Raw genomic sequence first — 20939 nt, forward strand, 5'->3', positions numbered from 1 at the left:
CTCTGCCAGGTATTCCAGCATTTTTGGTGGTCTTGGAAAGGTGGTCAGTGCCTTGTGCTCAAAACTTCCCTCAAGAGAGCTTAAAATTATCCCCTTAGATGATGTTCATTTTGGAACCAGCTTCATCCAGGGAACACTGAATATTCTCTGCTGACAGGATGTTAAAGTGCCAGGCTCATACTTTCAAAAACTTTTTAAAAATACTTTTAAAAAATTTGCACAAAAGCAAATCAATGTTATTCAGTTCTAGCTCAAGAATGACTCAATCAAAGTTCAATCAATCAATCAAAGTTTATTGTCTAACGTGAGGCATGGTTGCCCAATTGCCCGAGCCAGAGGCTCATGTATAAAATGGTAGACTATAAATTAACTATAATTAAAGGTATATTATTAGAAGTACTTAAAACTTTATAGGTAAAAATATATAAGTTTAGAGTACGAGTGATAATTGTAAAATTGTAGGTGATTAATATTGATAGTTAAAAGAGTCTAAACATTATGTTCGGTGAAAGATATTGCAGTAGATGAATATGAATAAGAATGACAATGTATGTGTACGTACAATAAAAGTCAACTACATGTATTACATTTACAGATTGGTCCTAGAGTGCTAAAATCGAAATTCTTAAGTTTACTACAAAAATCGCTAAGCGTAGATGCTGTTTTAATTTCTCTTAGTAAACTGTTCCAAAGGTGACTAGCTTTATATGTAAAGGAATTATGATACGATCTATTATTATACCCTGGTTGCACTAGATTTACACCTTTATTCCTTAAACTATATCTAGATTCCCGCAATTTAAAAAAGTTTTTAATATATTCCGGACCGTTCCATTTCATACATTTAAAAAGTAAAACCAAGGAAATATAAAATCGCCTATGTTCTAGAGTTTTCATGTTGCTTTTAGCTAAGATTGTATTGTAATCAACATTATTGCCGAGATTAAGCAAAGTTTTGAGTGCATACTTATTGACTGACTCAAGTTTAGAGCTCAGTGTTTTATTTATTCCAAGCAATAGCGGACTACAGTACTCCAGGTGAGGAAGTATGTACGCCTTATAGAGTGATAGGGAGACATCTACAGGTATAAGTTTTTTGAGTCTCCTAAGGGCACCAATCTTGGCATAGACCTTTTTTATGACACTCTGAATGTGATCAGCAAATGTTAACTTGTTGTCAATTCAAACTTCTCTGATCTTGTTTTCTGTGAGACAAAACTGCTTCCATGCCTTGATATCACTTTCCAGTTCTTGTTCCACAACGTTTTTTTGCTTTGGATTTCTTCTGCACCCTTTTGTGAATCCATTGCAGCAACAATTCATCCACATTAGCACCTTTGAATTTTTTTTTCTTGCGCAGGATTTGCTTCATCTCACCCAACTTTCTTATCCATCTTACTTGGTTGATTAAGTCAGAACATTGAACGGGGTCAAATTCCTCAAACAAGTTCACAGTTTTGATGAAAAAGTGAGGACACAACTGACGTGTCAAACAACCCTCAAGCAAGGAAAGTAAGTCCTTACGTCTTTCCCAGCACTGATCATGGTTCCACAAAGAGTGAGGTTTTAACTCACGCAGGTAAAACCAGAGGGTTTTAAAGTGGTAGGATTTCAAGGGCTTCAGGCAATGCTTCAATTTTTTCATCTTGCATAACACCTGTCTTCCCTCCTCAAGACTTCCCCAAATGAACAGTCTCCTCTCAGCTGCTGAAAAGCTGAACCTCCAACAGAATGCTTTTCCGTCTTTAGGAAAAGAGCATGTACTTGAAGGTTTCTTTGCAACCACATGACAACCATCTTGTAAAACTATTTCTTTGAGAAGGTCATCATCAGGCCAAACTGAAACAGATTCAAAACAAAAGTAGCTGTGATTTCTGTCATAAAGTTTATGTCGGCTCTGGGATGAACCTACAAGTGTTTCAGTAAGTTGGAGTGGAGGAAGACTGAGGGAAACCTGTGACTGGAAAAGTACAGATACTCTCTATTGAATAACAAACCTTGGGGCAGCCAACACAAGCATATAGATATCAAGTACAAACTTATTGGCTTGGCCCGTGGGGCTTTTCAGAATCAATTTTCAATGGGAGTCTTCAGAATTTTCAGGCTTTTTAGAGTCTAGCATGACATACATAAAGAAATCTGATACCTCGAGTCCTTGTGATCCATTCCCTTGCATCATCTGGCCAGTCAACTTTGATAGCCAAAGTCAAGTCCACAGAAACATTTCTTCCTTCTGGAGTTGTTATTTTCAGGGTTACTGCTGGACCATTTTCCTCAGCAACAACATTGCTACAAAGTCAGAGATCACTTTATTATGATTTGGAGTAAACATTGTATCAGATATTGTTTATGAATTGAAATCATTACAAAGTTTTTAATCTACCCAAATATCAAATCCTTGAAAACTGGTTAAAGAATGTGATGGCCCTGCAGAATCCAAGAGTATCAGGTGATCAAACAGTGCAATTGTTTGCATGAGTTTAGTCCTGAGAAGGAGTTCTTCTGTGTTTGCTACTGGTGTGGCATTTCAGGAAAATTCATATTGAAAACACTTTACAAAATAGTGATAGAGGGTCAAATAGGCAAACATGTCCAATTCAGTTAAAACTTTTTTGTGTTGAGAAAGAGATCCTAATTATCAAGGAAATCCCCTATATACATCCATTTGCTATTCTATGGTGTAAAAATAGTTAAAATTACAATATAAACTATCTTTATACTACACTACCATCACTCTTTGCTCTACTTCCTTAAAAAAACAGCATCAGATATTTTATGGTATTTGAAATTTGTTGTTTCAAGACCTCAACAAAAGAGCAAGGTGAGCCTGAGTCATGAACTTTATTCTTTCCAACATACATAAGCATTAACCCATACCTTTGAAGTAATGAGACAGCCACTTTGACACAATTAGCAAATAGCTCTCTCATTTCTGTGGCATTCAAGAACCCCTGTCTATTGGCACAGCCTAACTTCTACCACAGCTTCCTTTTGGGCCCTGTTAGCTTAATCAAGGTGAATCCTACAATCACAGAATAAATAATGTCAATCTGTTTATATGCAAATTTAACAAAAACTATCAAAGGTGTCAACAGGGATGGGTGCCTTGAAAACACAGACCGCAGACCTCAAAAAATTCATTTTGACATTTGGTGATGTTAAAAAGGATTTTTTTGAGAGGATATTTAAAGCAGCACAGACGTTTGCAAAACAATGTAAATCATCTCGGTTCAAAGTTTTTGTCCACTTGTTACTCGAACTTCTGGTGAACTCTTAAAGCTTTATACTCAGATGTCATCTGGACACTTCAGACATTCTTATCCCTTTATTGTTATTTTTTACTGGCGATTAAGAAACATGTCTAAGAAAAGATTTGATTGGACTTGAGCGTTAGTCATGTGAAGCATTGCGTGATGAATTTTCCAGCACTAGGGTCATGTGAGACCGGCTTCTCAAAACCATGTGCTATCAAACAAAATCATGACGTGCACACTGGTGTTGAATGCTTCTTCTTTTGAGCCCAACAAGGCTTTCAAGAAACCTTTTCTTGATCCAGGTCTGCAGTCTGAGTTTTCAAGGTCTGCATTTTTGAGACACCTCAACAGGGATTGTGGATAGATCTGCTCTAGGAATGATGAGCTAGGATGTCCAGTTTGAAATGAGAAAAATGAGCCTTGCCACTTGTCTGAGGAGATTATAGTAACAGTTTACTCCAAGGAAAAAAAAAGAGGACTTATTATTTATTAACTACTGAGTAGGAGGGATAGAAACACACAAATAAAACTTTGCAGTGAAACCACATGGCTGCGCTTCGATCGTGGTTTCACTTAAAGCTTTGCACATTAACGACCCATGACCTCTGCACTGGCATCGCAGAGGTCATGGGTTCGAATCCCGTACAGGCTAGAATATTTTTCAGGTCTTAATTTCACTACTACTTAAATAGTGCTCCTCACTGCGAAGATTGTTCTCATATGAATTTAGGATGTGCCAACACTAAATATTCGATACCAGCCCACACTTTGTCTCACGCCAGCACCAGTCGCTGACTTGGAGTCTAAAAGACTCTGGGCTTGAGATTGGGCAATGAGTACTGCAGTGTACCAGTGAAAGGGTCTCAATGGGGTCAACTGTCAACCGTCAGAAGGCCAAAATATTAACCGTCAACCGTCAAAAACGCAATGTTTTTACCGTCAACCATCAAATAAGCAAGCCAATGTTGGCCGTCAAATGTCTCAAACATCCTTAATTAAGGAATAAATGATTGCCTCAATTGGGGTCAAGTTCTGTTGTTTATAAATAAAAGTTTTGATATATCACAAAAAAGATATTTATGTAAGTCCTTTAACTTCTAGTCGTGAGTAAAACTGGTTAGTGATACTTCCAGTGTCGTAGAACATTAGTCATTTGATAATGAAAGGTGTTATGAATTAACAGATCTCTAAAAACTTGTCATTATGAAAAATTGCAGTCACATTCGAGCATTTAGTTCGTTTTATACACGACATTCCAAAAAATTAAACATTAAATGTCAAATGACCTAAAATTTAACTGTCAACCGTCAAAAGGGCTAATTTTTAACTGTCAACCGTCAATGTGCCCCACCCCCCCCTTTGAGACCCTCATCTAAGTAGTGGCGCAGGAGCACTGCAATAGTGAACTCAGTGGCGACCACAAGTTTAGTATTATATGTTTGACTGTCTTATTGACGCTTCTGTAACGTGTTCTATAGAGTACTGAACGCTGCATATTAAGTACTTTAACAGTGCACTAGAACGATATATTTCGTCGATCAAATCACGTGACTTAACATTTAACTCAACGACGTCACAGTATTGGTATCGATATCGAGGAAAAACGCTGATATCTTAATCGGTATCGTATCGATTCGCAAAAACCGTATCGGCCCATCCTTACTGACAATCGGCAGGTAAACTTCAGAATACCCGGTCACTTAATAGGCGTCTTTAAATAGCTGCTCCCGCAGTCCCGTGGTCGACATGAATTACACTTACCGAAATTCAAATTGCAATTAACCGTCATATCTTAGGGCCTGATTACATGAGCCAGGCTGGCCCGGTTAGCCGGGCTGATTTCTTTTGTTTTGGTGTTCGCAAAAGCGTGAAAACAAAAGAAATCAGCCCGGCTAACCGGGCCAGCCCGGCTCATGTAATCAGGCCCTTAATTTCGCGTTCTTCAAGCGAAATTCAAAATGGAATCACAAAGAATTTCGACTTCCCTGTCGAGTGAGTCGCCACATTCAAATATATACTCTTCGATCTTAAATCGAAATTCAAATCGCAATTAACAGTCATATCTTAATTCCTCGTTCTTCAAGTAAAATTCAAAATGGAATCGCTGATTAAGTCAGTCGAGAAAACGAAATAAAGCAAAAATAAAAACGGATAACAACAAAAACTAACCTGGTAGTCCAATAGTATGCAGTTTCACGGAACCAATTGGTAATTCCAGCATCAGATCGATGTCTGCTGACGTATTTATTGCAGTACCTTCGAAAGAACTTCCGCTCGGGATGATATTGAATTTCTGAAACCACATACTCTCCACGAAACCACTAACCGGTCTGACGATGTCTGGACACCGGTCCAAAGCCAGCTGAACGTTGATCTCCATCAGGGAAGCCTCAACAAAGTTATCCACTATACCTGTCCCGTACGACATCGCGTTCAAAAGATCTGAAATTTGCCCTGAACGGTGAGTAGTAGAATAGCAGAAATTAGTGATTTGCTTAAACTCCCTTATGGCTCTCGTCGCTCCGCGTCGCTCCTGCCGACGCTCCCGCCACTTTTCAAACAATCTCGAGCCCACGGTCATTTTGGCTACTTGTCAGCGGTATGGACACCCCCTGGAACTGCACTAGTATCGAAGAGGTCAGTGGTTCGAATCCCGTACAGACCTGAATTTTTTCAGGTCTGATTTTCACTATTGCTTAAATAGTGCTTTTTACTGTGAAGATCGTGCACAAATACGTTTCTATAGCTGCAGTTCAGCCACGTGACACCACACTTGCCAACGGTTGCTATCCGCCATTACTGTGCCCCTCAAGCGTAAACAAACAAAGAGATGTACTGTACTTTTACCATAGTGGTTGGATGTACTTCTGAAAGCGGAAAAATCGTCGTAGCTTTCATACAATACCCAAGATTGGGCAAGAGTACCATATAACCCCATACATTAATTATGCATTCAGACTAGTAGACTTTGTTTTTAAAGTTTTGTCGTGAAAGACAAAGGAGTGGAATGCATAATTAATGTATGGGGTTATATGGTACTCTTTCCCAAGATTGTATTGAATCAAGGAGAAGATCACGAAGAGCTCACGAGAGAGAGAAGAAGGCGCTGGATTTCAGCGATCAGTCGAGGCGATACAGAGACGAAGAGAATCCTCGACAGTGAACGAGCATATGGGTTACATTTTGTTACTGGAAAAGCTGCAGCCTCCTGGGATAGATATCACATCGACTGGGTGCCAACTCTAAACCTCGGAAAACAACAAGCGAAGCAACCTACGGTCAATGAACATGAAGAAAAAGTGAGTTTGAGGGCCGAAAGGGCCAAAGAGCTCGGGAAGAGAAACATCGAGCGTCAACAAATCGAAGCACCTAAGTAGAAAAAAGAGCTGGAACAAAGTGGTCTGGCTGTACAAAACATAGATTTTGCCACTGCTAGCGCATCTACTGACGATGTTTCAAGCTTAGACCCTCGTTCTGACGAGGTTTGTGGCAGTACAAGCTATGGATATTTTGACGGCAACGAGACAGAGAAGCAAGTCGAACGGTCGTCCACAAAATGGTTGATCGTTCCACTTCAACTGAGGACTTTGAAGTAGTTTCTGAAGGCAGGAGAAATAGGGGAATTCAGGCTCTAGAGTTCAATTATTTGTTTTAAAACTCTGTGTATCATGCTCCAGTCAAGGACTTCTTCCATTCTCCAGAGAAAGTTCGCTTTTACACCGGATTTTCTCCGTTTGAAGTACTAATGGTAGTATTTGAACATGTAAGTCACCGTACGTATCACGACGATCCAATTTAACCAATTTGAACAGCTTTCAAGAATTTATCATAGTTTTGATGAAGCTACGGTTAAATGTACTATTTCAAGATTTAGCATACCGTTTTGAGGTGTCCTTAACAAGTGTGTCAAGGATATTCACCACATGGATACATGCAATGGACTCGAGGTTGTTTGACTTCATTTATTGGCCAGAAAGGGAACAACTATGGGAGACTATGCCAATGTGTTTTCAATATACCTTTGGTCGTAAGGTAACTGTGATAATTGATTGTTTTGAGGTTTTTATTGAGAAACCAATAAATCTTATGGCCAGAGCTCAGACCTTTTCTTCATACAAGAATCATAACACTGTTAAGATTCTGATTGGAATTACACCTCAAGGAAATGTCTCTTTTGTTTCTAAGGCTTGGGGAGGAAGAACCTCAGATAAATTCTTAACCGAGAACTGCGGAATCCTAGAAAAACTGATACCAGGAGATACTTATGGCAGATAGAGGATTCGCAATTTCTGAGAGTGTTGGGTTAAAGCAAGGAGAGCCAGTGATTCCTGCATTCACCATAGGAAAAGCTCAGTTAGACCCAGTAGATGTAGAGTGTTCAAGAGGCATAGCCAATTTTAGGATCCAGGTGGAGCGAGTTGTAGGTTCACTATGAAGGAAATACACTATATTAGAAGGAACACTCCCCACTAAATTCTTGAGTTGTGACCTGAATGGTCTCACAGAGAACCAGGTACCCCTAATAGATCGTATTCTAAGGGTTTGTTCAGCCCTTGTAAATTTTTTCCCATCAATAGTACCATCCGATTAACTAGTTTTTAAATGAATTTTTATTGTTTTCTAAAATAATACCCTGGTGGAAATCTTTCCCAGAATCCTACAGGATATTGGAATCTTGATTATCCTATCAAGATCCTGTGGGATCTAAAGACTCTTATAAATGAGGATCCTAATCCTGGACAGAATCCTGTTTGGGATCCTGATAGAATTCTACAGGATCCTGGAAAATATTTTCACAAGGGTAGTGCAAGAACTTTGTAATATATTAGGAACCAACCACTTCTAATGACCTATGCTTTGGGCAGATACCTAAATACAATTTTGTACAGCTTGATTACTTTCAACATATGCATTGCCACTATGGTAACAAATTATTGATATCTATTAGTAGAATGGTTTTCATTAATCCATTAAATACACTTTGGGGTAATACACCTTAGTTTCATTTCTGTTATTTTGATGTTTACACTCTACTCTTAGTTCCATTTCTGTTATTTTGATGTTTAAACTCTACTCATCCAGGGGTTTCATTAATGTTTTCTGCAGGAGGGCAACTGGTTTTCACAGGTGGGCAAAACTCTTTGAAGCGAACTTCTTTATAAGATAAACTTTCCTCCAGACCGTCAAATCAGGTGAGCAAAACCGTCCTCACAACCGGTCAATTTTGCCCGGTGCCTGGCCCTTAATGAAACCCCTGCTTATCATACTTTGTTTCACAGGTTAATGAAAAATATTCTAACTAGTGGACAAAATTATTTAGCTGCTGATCAGTGAACTAAAAGGGCAAAGATAAATGTTTTGTTAACAAATAATTTTTTGTAACAAGTGTCAATCACTTAAATTGAGAACATTTGTGATGTAAATGCATGTCAAGGATGGCAAATATCAAGTTAATAGTGATTGTGGTTTTAACTAAAAAGCAACAACAAAAATTGTTGAATTTTTTAATCAAATATATTTTAAATAGTAATAGTCATCTTGCACATTGTCAAAATAATATTAAAAACAGGAACAAAATATTATTTTCAATATTTTGAAAAATTATTTCAAAAATGGCAATATTTTCCTACAAAAATAAAGTGCAGTAGTTGTGCTTAGATTCATTTTTCTGGTCAATTCCATGACAAAATTGTACAATTATATGTGTAAATGTGAATGATTTCACATTATTTTACACTAATAGACATGTTTTGTTATTTATAAAATTCAGAAATGGTCAATATATTCTTATGAAAATAAAGTGCAGTATTAGTCTTTAAATTCATATCTCTGGTTAATTTTATGACAAAAATATACAATTCTAAGTATCAATGTAAATGATTTCACATTATTTTACACCAACAGAAATGTTTTGGTATTTCAAAATTCAGTGATTTCTCCTGCATTTAGAATGTAAACAATTTAACTGCAAAATAAAAATTAATAAACAGCACAAAATAGTGCTAATTAAGGATGGTAAACAACAGATTGCACTATTTAGTATTACTAGTGTTTTGTGGATAACTAAATGGCTGCATTGTTTGCACTCTATTATATGTAGTTTGAGTTTGATTGGAGTATCCATCAAAAGATTCAGTGTGACTGTCAAGTTTCTCTTTTAGCTTTTTAGCAGAAGAGAAATCAATTTCTTTTTCCCCTGTATGAGTAACATTACTTACATAAGTTGGAAGAAGCCATGAGCATTTTACTTGCGTACAAGCCAACTTTTCGAGTCCAACATTTTATATAAAATAAAACACTGGCAACGTGTGAGCAAGATTCAGCTAGACCTGCCTAACAGCCAAAGCAATGAGCGGACAAAACTCTTCTATCTTTTCCTGTAATAAGCCAGATATTGACGAGAGGATCATTTATACGTTGTGAATGTCGGACTTTGGCGACGGGCGACCCTTAAAGCCGGAATGACGGAACGATGGAATGCCGGAACGACGAAATGATGGAATATGACCCCAAATCCTAAATTCCACATGGTAAGTTTCATTGATTTTTATTTCCATTTTCAAGCATATTTCCAGACCTAAACCTCGCCCCATATGTTCTCTCTATTTAACCATGTGTACGTGACACAGACAGTGAGCCTGGGTTACTGTGTTTTAACTGGACCATATTTTGTTCCCGCATTCAAATCTCAACGGTTGCTCGCGTAACTTAACACCGCGTCACACAACGCGTGACGCTTTCAAGAAATAATCCTTCGCTTTTGCTCGAGACGTGTGCTGAGGGGCACCGTAATGACGGACACCGTAATTGGATTGCCAGTGACGTCACGTGAAAGTCACGAGGTTGGTAGGAAAGTGTGATTTACGGAAGGGATCGGAAATGGAGCGATAACTTTAAATTATTATAACTGTTTTCTTTTTGTGCGTGAAGTTTTCACTTGAAAACTTCCTTAAAAATTAATGATATCTTCCAGCGGAAGATATAATTAATTTCTATTGTACAACAATACGTCCTGTTCTGGAATACAGCGCGCAAATATCCCATTATGCGTTAACCGCGTATCTTAGTGATGACATCGAAAGGGTCCAAAGGCGCGCACTATCTACTATTTCACCAGAACTGTCAGATCATGACTCCTTAGATAGGCATGGTTTAGCTTTGCTATACGCCAGACGCAAGAAGTTATGTACGGATCTGCTTTTGTCCATCTCAAATCCATCTCATAAATTATACAGTTTGCTGTCAGACAGACATCATTCAGCGTACAACACAAGACGCCAGCGCGTTTTTTGAAAAGCCGCGCTTCCGCACTGATCGTTTCAAATCTTCGTTCATTCCGGCTATGTGCGCGAGGGCTAATAGGGTCTTAGCATCGACTGCGTATTTGTTCCATTGCTGTATAATTGTAATTATTTTAGGTCTTGAATCTTTTGTAAATTTTGTAGTTTTTATATGGTCACATATATATATATTTATAAATAATTGTGAAAAGTACGCAATTCAGCCGATGGCTGCAAAGCATTTTTATTTTTTGGTAATAAACTATCTATCTATCTATCTATCTATCTATCTATCTATCTATCTATCTATCTATCTCCTGTCGATACGCGAAAAACATCCAACCAAAGCCGCTACATGCTACAATGGCTTGAAGCTGTTCTTCATGGAACGATGGATTGTTGTCATCATTATACAAGGCAATTTTGTTATATCAACTAAGTTGAAATTGTAAATTGGCCACCGGAACGAGCAGTTTAAAAGCTGACGTTTCGAGCGTTAGTCCTTCACCATTCGCTCTGACGAAGGGTTAACGCACGAAACGTCAGATTTTCAACTCGTTACGGTGGCCAATTTACAATTTCAACTTAGTTGATATAACCAAATTACCATGTTACCCCCACCAACGTAGCACCACAGTTTCTTTAGAAACTTTCATCCTTTATTCATCATTATAGTAGTTTGTTTGGAGAAAAATTCAGAAAAGAAGGCAAAGTAGAGGCCGGAAAATGTAATTGTAAGAGCACGATATCAGAATAGCATAAACTAATAATAAAAAAAAAGTCGGACGTGCTTGCTACTATCTTCAGTTTTCAGTATGAGAGAAGAAATCGAGAAGTTTTCCTAAATATGCAAAGGAAATTGCAAAGAAAATGGTTCCGTTAGTGGAAAAACAGAAATGAGTCGGAAATAAGGTCGATCTGTCACTATCCAAAGCCCTTCTCAAGCCACAGTTTCACTATCTGCTTTGTCGCAAGTAGACCATTCTGAAGAACCAATTAATATACAATGACCCTCGTCTCAGGTACTTCAAGAAGACACTTCTGATGGAAACACAGAGGTAATCCTTTCATATTTATCTTTGAATCTGACACACATTCAATCCCTTTTGTTACCGCCTATACTTCAACTTTGATTTGCGGAGAACTTTAATTTCTAAGCAAGCATTAATGAAAAGTCGTCTGTTTTTGTTAGAGTATCATTTCATGATTTAAAAGAATATCTTTTATGTTCCTAAAAAATCATACAGATAAGATTATCATTGAAACAAAAACGGAACATTGATATGCAGTTACAACTGACTTATACGGTGTGGACTGAAAACACCACAATCATGTTTTTCTTATAGCAGACAGTGATATATGTCTCCATCTTTCCCCACTCGAGCCAAGGGTCATTTTGGCTCCTTTTCATCGGTATGGTTGCTATTATTTGGCGACCATACCACTAACGTATAGTATCTTTTCTTAGTTCTATTTGTTGTATCTCGCGCCCTGTTTGTTCTATGTTCTATTTTTTGGGAAAATTGTCTCGAGCACTGATTGTTCTGTGTTCTATTTGTCACCTTGTTGTGCGTACGTTCTTGTGCATTGTTTGACGTGTGCAGGGCCTGACGGGATGACGAGAGCCAGCTAGGCCTTTATAGATTATGCTAGCAGTTTGGCATAATTTGAGCAAACTGGCATAATTTCTGCCAACGGTAGCAATACTAGCATAATTTGCATATTTTGATAATTATCGGATCATTTTTGATGCTACAATTTGATCATTGTTCATCTCTACTACCAAGCACTTGGTGACGTTATTCGATGTTTTAAGTTTTAGTTCAAGAAGTAGCATTTCAGTGTAGTTCACTGTGAATCACTGAGTGACGTCTGAAACGGTCTCATCCCGGGTTAACATGAACCACATGTTTATTTGAATTTCATTGTGGATTTGTTGCGTTTCTTTCCTGTAGACCAACGGCTTCTAATTAAAAAATGTATTTTTTGGACTTATTTGCAATTTTTTCAAAGTGCATAATTTAAAAAAAAAGGGACATAATTTGGAAAAAAGAGCATAATTTTAGCATAATTTCGCCAAAAAAAAGCAATGCTACTAGCATAATATGCTACTTTTTCTAGCATAATCTATAAGGGCCTAGAGCCAGCCCAGAAAAAGCCGTCCGGCCCTGTTGCCCTCACTTCTCTGTCACTGCCCTCACTTCTCTATGAAAAGGCACAGACTGTCCAGATATACAAACCAACTGATAGTCGGCACTTTTGGAATCGTTTTGATTTGTGTGTAACATTTGCAGAATTTCTTGCTGTATAAGGATCTTAGACCGATCTGAGATATACATTCTGCCCCACCCCTCTCAGGGTCATCTTGAATACTGATTGTGAGGCACGCGGAATTGAATTGCAAATGCACGGCATTAACGGTATTCATCGTACTTGTATCACTGGGATCTTTGCACGTGGAAGAAAGAACTGCGCTTTCCTGCTTGGTTTAAAGCTTTAAACTGCAGTCTTTGGTCGGATAACTCTTCGTATTACATGTCCTAGATAGTTGGAACATGTGATGCTAGAAATTGAATTATTGGTGTCTTGAATGTCGATCTTTGGTGTGTATCGGTCCTTGCACGCAGGTTGCAGTCAGCGATTGCAAGTCAACAGATTCAAACCATGAGAAGAGGGAAGTTTAGTCTCTTTGAACTCATGTAAGTTATTGAACTTTATTCTTCTATTGTTCATTAGAGTTAAATACAAATTTTCGGTGTCAATTTGAGAGAGCTTCAACTCTTCTTTTCCTAAGTTACAAACAACACTAAAATAGTCTTACTTAGAAACTTTAGAACGTTCATAATTGAATTACTTGTATGCAACATCGTAATCCCATGAGAATATATTTTTATAATCATGTTTAACCTTAAACCCGACTTGCATCTTATTTTCCCTTACAATATCGCCTTTGAATCAAACATCGAGATCATGAGAATGAAAGAAATGGTCGTCAACTGAGGAGGCTCTTGATTGTTAGACATATTCTCCTTATCAGCGCCATAGAAAATGTACAGAGAATAATATGGAGAATTTGCAAACTAATGACAGGGCCAAAAGACTATATTGCTAAAAAGTTATTTGAAAGGACATTAGATGTGTCATTGTTATCAACTGACTACCCAACGGAGGAAACAACGAACCAAACGTCAAGATATTTAGGATGGGAGGAGAAGAACGCAATTTTCCTAGAGTTAATACTTCTAAACAACTTTGATTGTTCGTCTTAAAAACTTACGAAAATAGAGTTTTCTCGCTGTTGCTATTTCGATACAAATACATCTCTTTAGTTTTTTTAGAAGGAAAGCGAAAATATTTAAGGAACGGCTGTTGTGTCGAGAGGTAAATTTGAATATGCCTCCCCCCCTCGCAAAAAATTCATAAATTTTCGATTTTTGTGGCTGCTATCTCCTATAAGAAACAAAGTCACATACACATATGATGCACGATCCTTCGCAGTAGATAGCGCTATTTATGCAATAGCGAAAATCAGACCTGAAAAAAATCAGGCCTGTACGGGATTCGAACCTCTGAGCTCTGCGATACTAGTGCAGCACTCTACCAATTGAGCTAACAAGCCAACTGGGAGCAGGCCTTTAAGTTGATTCGTAATAAACCTGTGATGTCACATACATTATTGAAATGAGTGAGTGAGTAAGTGGGTGATGGTAAGTAACAATAGAAAGCCGAACTTTACCCGATTGACCCGATGTCACTTGTTTATTTCGGAGTATCATCGTAGATCGACATTTGCACTAGAGTTTATTGGACGCAGCACACACTTAAGAAAGAAGAATGCCCTTGATACAAATTATGTTGGGCAAAAGTCCATGAAGTTCACCAGGGCTAGAACTCCCTCTCCGTGCAACTATTCTATTAATAGCAAGCTACTTACCCAAGTATCTACACACAAACATCTTGGGGTAGTTCTTTCCAGTGATTTATCTTGGAAACCCCACGTACTGTCTGTTGTTGCAAGATCGAACAGATTATTGGGCTTACTCAAGCGGACATTTGGATCTCACTCTAGGGCTCTATTTACTGGTTATAGATCCATGATCCGTCCAATACTCGAGTACGCTTGTCAAGCGTGGAATCCTCACCAAGCATATCTCATTGAAAAACTTGAATGCGTGCAAAGGAACGTTACAAGATGGATCATTGATAAAGACACTCCGTATGAAGACCGACTAAAATCCTTGAAACTAGCGACACTAGCTCAGCGCAGAGAGTTTCTTAGTTTGGTTCAGCTTTTTAAGTTCATTAAAGGACACTCTTCTGTAAACACTAATAATTACATATCCTTCAGTAACAGGCAATCAAGAAAAAGTCATCAGTTTAAACTATATAAACCATTTAGCCGTACAGACATCTTTAAGTACTCTTTTTGGCACAGACATATCGACACATGGAACAGTTTACCATCATCAGTAGTTGAACTTGACTCAATTAATGCTTTTAAGAAAGCTCTTAAATCAACATTTTTTAACTAGGTCTATGACTAAAAATTAAATTATTCTATGTATTATACATTATTTAGTTATAATCTTAAACAATAGTTATCTTAGATATGTCTTCTTTATTTAGATTTTATATTTATATAGATATATGCCTGTATGTAAAATGTTTCAGTATGTATATGTATATTGCATAGTATTAAATTTTTATATCTGGGGTATAGTTTACAATGAGGATTAAGTTCCTCCCTTCTATAACCCTTTTTTAATAATAATATGTTACATGTTATTATTTAAATAAAGTTGTTATATATAAAAGTATGATATAACCCCATCATTAATTATGCATTCAGACTAGTAGACTGTGATTTTAAAGTTTTGTCGTGAAAGACAAAGTGGAATGCATAATTAATGTATGAGGTTATATGGTACTATTTCCATTATTTTGTGCCTAAAAAAACTCAAGATTTGATGAAGACATAGATTTGTTGAAGACGAAAAATCTTCTCACCATCGTTCAGTTACAGGTGGCGCGTAAGTAAAAACAAAACGTTTCCTTGAAGATTTTTCTCAATAGGGCTGATCGGCGCATCACGAAACACGAAATGTATTTTTTGCAGAGAGAGCATTTTACCGTTTGAATCAGAAAATTGTGTCGAGTAGATAAGATAAGATAAGAACTTTATTTCGTGTCAAAATCTCTTGCGTACCACGTACGCTAATTGGGGACACCTATTTACCTAGTACTAAAATTACTTTAAAAATTACAAGATATGAAATTTGTATGTATGTTTGTGTATTTAAATGTTTAAAATGATTAGTTAATGATTGCATAAGAAGCAGTCTTTACATTCGATGTCCAGTAGACTATTAAAATTTACCTGTTTTATGCGTTTTTTAAAAGTTTCCAGTGAGTCAGACAGCCGAATAAATTTTTCGAGTTTTGACCATAGGACAGGGCCTGGGCACGACAGGCTGTGTTTACCGCATGCAACTGTCCTCAATCTTGGTATTATGAAGTCTGAATTTCTTAAATTATAATGAGAATCATAAAGTAGACCCGAGAAAGAGATTAGAGATATATATTGTCTTGATCCGAGATAAATGTTTTCAGTTCTCGATCACCGTGACACTGCAGAAGATGATAATCATCTCAAAATAGTTTTACCAATAACTTCAGTGCGTTAATGAAAACAGAACTTTTCCTAGCATGATCTGCACATCGTGGAAACTTTGAGGAAAATTTTCCCTCATTCTGAGAGAGATTATTTTACTATTTGAATCCGCGACTAATGCCCAAAAGAGCCGCAATACGATACCTTAAGTTTAACCGGGGTGAACTTTCTCAAAGGAATGATGGAACAGTGGAATGGAATATCCTAAAACGCGGAATGCCTTTTTGTATTAAACAAAAGTCTCGAAAAAATAGAATTGCAAAAAGAAAATTATAATTTACAGGGAAAAATTTAAAGAAGCAAAATTTAATGACTATAGGATAGAGGAACAGTGGCCCAATAAATCAACATTACTATTACTAGTGATATCATTATTATTATCATTATTAATATGATTATTTATTGCCATTTTTATTAGTTGGGTGTCAATTAGTCACTATATTCATGACTAATCTTTCTCTTGTGGAACGGGGTACTCGGGATGCGGCGGGTTTTCTGTTTTGCATATGAGACAAATCTTCTGTAACGCTACTTTCTGTCGTCATTATAAGACCTTCACTTCCTTTCAGTGTTATATTAGTAGCCACATGCACCCTAAAACTGTCTATTCTTCCCGCTACACATGAAACTTTACTGCTGTGAGGAGAATTTCTAGTCGTACTATGCTATATATCAGTTTTAGTGATTGTTCATCGTTATTTACACTTTTGTATGTCACTTTTTAGGTAATCTAACCCATCAAACAACAAGATGAATGACAACGGATCAGAATCAGTCCATGCGGGAAACAGACACAGTCAATACAGGTCAGTTCATGATTGTTTCCTTGTCCAAGGTTTTTCAAGGGACGATTAACACTTATATTTCTTCATCTTTATCGCACTTAAGGTTACTCCAAATCTTTCTGGGTCAACTTTGGCCAAATTTTTCTTTTCGATTAACTTTTCGCTTAGAGTTAATAATCTCTGATGGTCTCTGTAAGGTGCACGTGAACTCACTCGCGACCTTTCGGTGACAAAAAGCTTTAAAACTGCATATTGATTTTCACTGATTTTTTTGACCCGCCGAGACTGAAGAGGACTGCCTTCTGTCTAAAACCTCCGAGAGAGGCGTAAGATGTGTAGAGCACTGAAACTCGCAATTCTATTTTGTCAAAATACCTCCTCTTCCGAAATGCAAACGAATTCAAGGGGTATGTAGTGCTGACACAAGTCCGTGAAATTTGGCCCGAGATTTGACCGAGCAATAAGGATGAAAATTTTTCATTTTTTTAATCAAAATACCTTCTTCGTATATTGCTCGTTTGCAAATTTTTCATCACTCAAACATGACAGATCTATCTTGAAAGGAAAACAATAGAAAAATGGGAATATACCGACTCCCCTTTAGGTGATTGTTCTTTTTTGACAGACACTGTACAGCTTCATTTCATCTGCGATCATATCAGTTGATACCCGATCAATTTGGTGGAATGGCACTCGGTCATTTTCCTGTTTATCCTCTTCCTTCTTGTTAGAAGAGGGAAAAATCAAATAGCATCTAATTTAACCGAATTCTGCATTTAATAACCTTTTCAATGATACATATAATTGTGGCAGTTTCTTAAAAAGACAACAAAGTAAGAATTTTTCGGAACAAGAATTATTTAGAAAGGTTAGGACGTTAGGTCTGACCTCATAACAGCCATTATGAATTAGCTTGTACGTATTGTGAACAACAATTGAAGGCATACAGGTGGTCAGTTTTACAATGTGTGATGCTACTAAAGGAAATTTGTGTGAAAAACAGCTATCATTGTACAGAAACAATTATTAAGCGAAAACGGCACCAAAACTAGTTCATAGCCACCTGAGGAGTGGTCTAAAAAAGGTCCTATTGACAACTTCTTTAGTCACGTGACACTAAAAAACAATCCCCATACCTCTCACAATAATAACAACAAAAACAAGGAGTGTTTTGTCAGAGCAAAAATGTATGAATTCTATTAATATTTATATTTTGTGTGGTTTGTAAGGTTTTCTTTCCCGGACTAGAATGCATTGAAAAAAAAAAAAAATGGATCGAGAATTATAAAGTTATTGCTCTCGCATGGTCGGAAACAAATCAGGGGCAGTCACGGTTCTTCCTCTCTTGACGTTGTCGTTGTCGTTGCAACCATTTTGACCTTGTGTGTATCTTGATATCCTGAATGTTCGTGAAAAAAGTTTGAAGAAAAAAAAGTACACTTTTACGAGCTAGCTTAACATTGCGCTGAGTGACCCAAAAGGTACATGCAAGTAGAGTTTAGGAACATTTATTGATAAGGACTTTTTGAGTTACTAGTCAAGTTTTAGTAATCATCAGAATTTCTAAATTCGTCCAAGCGTACACTTGAGTAGAGCTGAAAATGAATAGACTGGCGGATTCGAGAAAGGTAAATTTATTAGAATTTGAAATCAGGGAACGAGAATAATGTAAGGACAGGTGATCATTGTGCCATGAAGTTGACGTTTACCGGGGATCGGGCAGAATCGAGAATTCCTGAACTATGCACTCGGTTAAAAGAAAATTCTCAAAATTAAAAAAAGAAAAAAAATGTATCTAAAGTGAACGAAGAAAGGAAAACACTTGCGAATTCGAAGTTTTTTCTTTTTTAATATAGGAAGGTAAGGCGTGAAGTCCACGGAAAACCACTTAGACCCACTTCTAACCGCATGCATTCAATCGTTTTTAAGGTAAAATAAAAAGATATGCAGCAGTTATGCAAAGAAATCTTGTGCTATTATTATATTGTGTCAATCTAGGAGATATGAAAAGGCAAATAAAATCAAAACTGATTCTTTCCGTTTTCCATGAACGGCCCGCTTTAACCCTTTCAATCCTAACTGGGAATGACCAACAAGGAATTTCTCCTTACAATATCAACTACTTGCAAGCAAAAAGGTAATGAGAAGAAGAAAAATGTCAACGTTCAGACACTGTTTAATTTTACGCCAAATTCTAAGAGCTACTGAAATCATTTGAAATGCATGACAGACTTTGTGTGGAGAATCTGATTTAATTTTCCGATCCTGGGAATGAAGGGTTAAGTGTCATTTAAATGTGGGTTGAGTTTGTGTTGGTTCTCTTCCCTGCTTCGAGCTAGGGTTTTTCTCCGGGTTCTCCGGTTTTCCTCCCTCACCAAAAAACCAACAGACAGCTGACTCCAGCTGGCTGTAAGCTGTGCTCCAAGATCATACATGGACCGTATAGCGGCTGCCAGAGGCGCCATTGTAAGCTTTCGGTTCGACGTTGTTGAGCTGCGACGTTGCTGTACATTGCGATGGCGATTAGCAGTGAATGTATTATTATTATTATTGTATAAAAACAGCAAATCGTGACGTTTGGTATCGTTGTAGTTTTACTGCTTTAAGGTACCTACCCCTCCCATAACACAACAACAGTCAACTGATAACATTGTCTTAGGGGAGGGAAAGGTGCGCAGTTGCTCAGTTACTGACCTTGGTGCAAAGCTTATCTACTGCTCATTAATTTCGGAGTAATTAACTTTTATGCATCTTTAATTCAGTTACTCCTTAAGGTACGTTCTAAGATTCCTTTGGTTTGAGTTTGAGTCGTTGAAACCTGGAACTTGAAAATCTGTCTGGCAATAACGGTTATGGTCTATGCAGCTGGAGGGACAACGCAAGGAGAAAATATAGAATATCTTTAATAGATGACATAGTGATTTGCTTACTTCTGAGTATACTCGAAATTACTGTGACTAAATCATTTTTTTATCTTCAGATTTGAAAGATCTCAAGATCGCGTGAAGCAAGAAGATTCATAAAAAGAAAATGCTACAGCTCCCAAGAAGTCTGTTGAATGAAATAAAGCTTATCAGAAATCACGTTACACCTGATTATACGACAAAATCGTGCCCAAGCGAGGGGTGTTTGCGTGGAAATTCTGCATTACAAGTTTGCGCTTTTAAAAGGGCCAACCACATTGAAACCAGAAGTTCAGAGAAAAAAAAACTAAGTTTATTGGCGGGAAAAATCTTGCTCCATGCAAACGATTTTCTCCCATCAAAAGTCGGGTATATCTTTTGTTTTAATGCTAGATGCTGTTCAAATCTGCAGAATTTTTTTTTCCTCTCGGCAACCCTCCATACGCAAAAAAAAGTAAAAGAGATAGCCTATATTTTGACTACTTACCAGGCCCTTTTAAAAGCGCAACTTTTTTTTATTTGTACACTTTTAAATAAAAGACAATATATTGGAAATGAAGTTTATTTGTTTGTCTCTATTTACTTGATACAATTCTTTTCTAGTGAATAGAAACGTAAGGTTTACATGAGATCATCACATTTAAGTCTAACTCAAGAGTGTAAGTGAATAAAATTTAAAAAGTCAAATGGCAAAAATAACTAAAGTTTAACTAAGATAACTGCTATGACCTAACGGCATTGTAAACAGTTCTGTGTTGGAACACTCCAACAAAAAAGGCAAAAGCAAATTTTACTGTTCAACAATTACCTAAGTGTGACAATAGCGTAGTGAATTGATGACTATTATAATTTTACAGAAATTAATTTGAAAATAGATCTTCCGTTCCAAAAGTTAAAACTAGCGATCTATGATTGCTGTTATAGAACGCATTTCCAGTGACTGTACGTAAAACAAACCAAAACAATTTCAATGTGTTCGAATTTAAAAAAAAAGGGAATCACTGCGATTGGCGTAATAATCAATATAATCAAAATTAAATGTTTTC

The 20939-nt window shown here is 37.1% G+C and overlaps 1 protein-coding gene and 1 long non-coding RNA gene across 3 annotated transcripts in view; one reads left to right on the forward strand and one right to left on the reverse strand.

Moving 5' to 3' along the window:
- Positions 1-277: 277 nt before the first annotated feature.
- LOC111323019 (cyclic GMP-AMP synthase-like receptor 1) overlaps positions 278-20939 on the reverse strand; it is a 24626-nt gene continuing 3964 nt past the window's right edge. The window contains exons 3-6 of one of the 2 annotated variants that reach the window (XM_088737297.1): positions 5424-5708; positions 2878-3022; positions 2147-2289; positions 278-1839 (exon numbers count right to left, since the gene is read on the reverse strand). In XM_088737297.1, the coding sequence (XP_088593423.1) occupies positions 1238-1839; positions 2147-2289; positions 2878-2930 (798 nt within the window). In that variant the 5' untranslated portion in view covers positions 2931-3022; positions 5424-5708 and the 3' untranslated portion in view covers positions 278-1237. The remainder of the gene's footprint in view (positions 1840-2146; positions 2290-2877; positions 3023-5423; positions 5709-20939) is intronic. The other variant, XM_088737296.1, reaches the window with a different exon arrangement.
- LOC148722408 (uncharacterized) lies at positions 5761-9078 on the forward strand. The gene is made up of 2 exons (XR_015992869.1): positions 5761-7286; positions 7440-9078. It is a non-coding gene; the product is annotated as an uncharacterized LOC148722408 (long non-coding RNA).

The sequence above is a fragment of the Stylophora pistillata genome, chromosome 10 (genome assembly GCF_964205215.1).
Source record: "Stylophora pistillata chromosome 10, jaStyPist1.2, whole genome shotgun sequence".
In the NCBI taxonomy this organism is placed as follows: Eukaryota; Metazoa; Cnidaria; class Anthozoa; order Scleractinia; family Pocilloporidae; genus Stylophora; species Stylophora pistillata.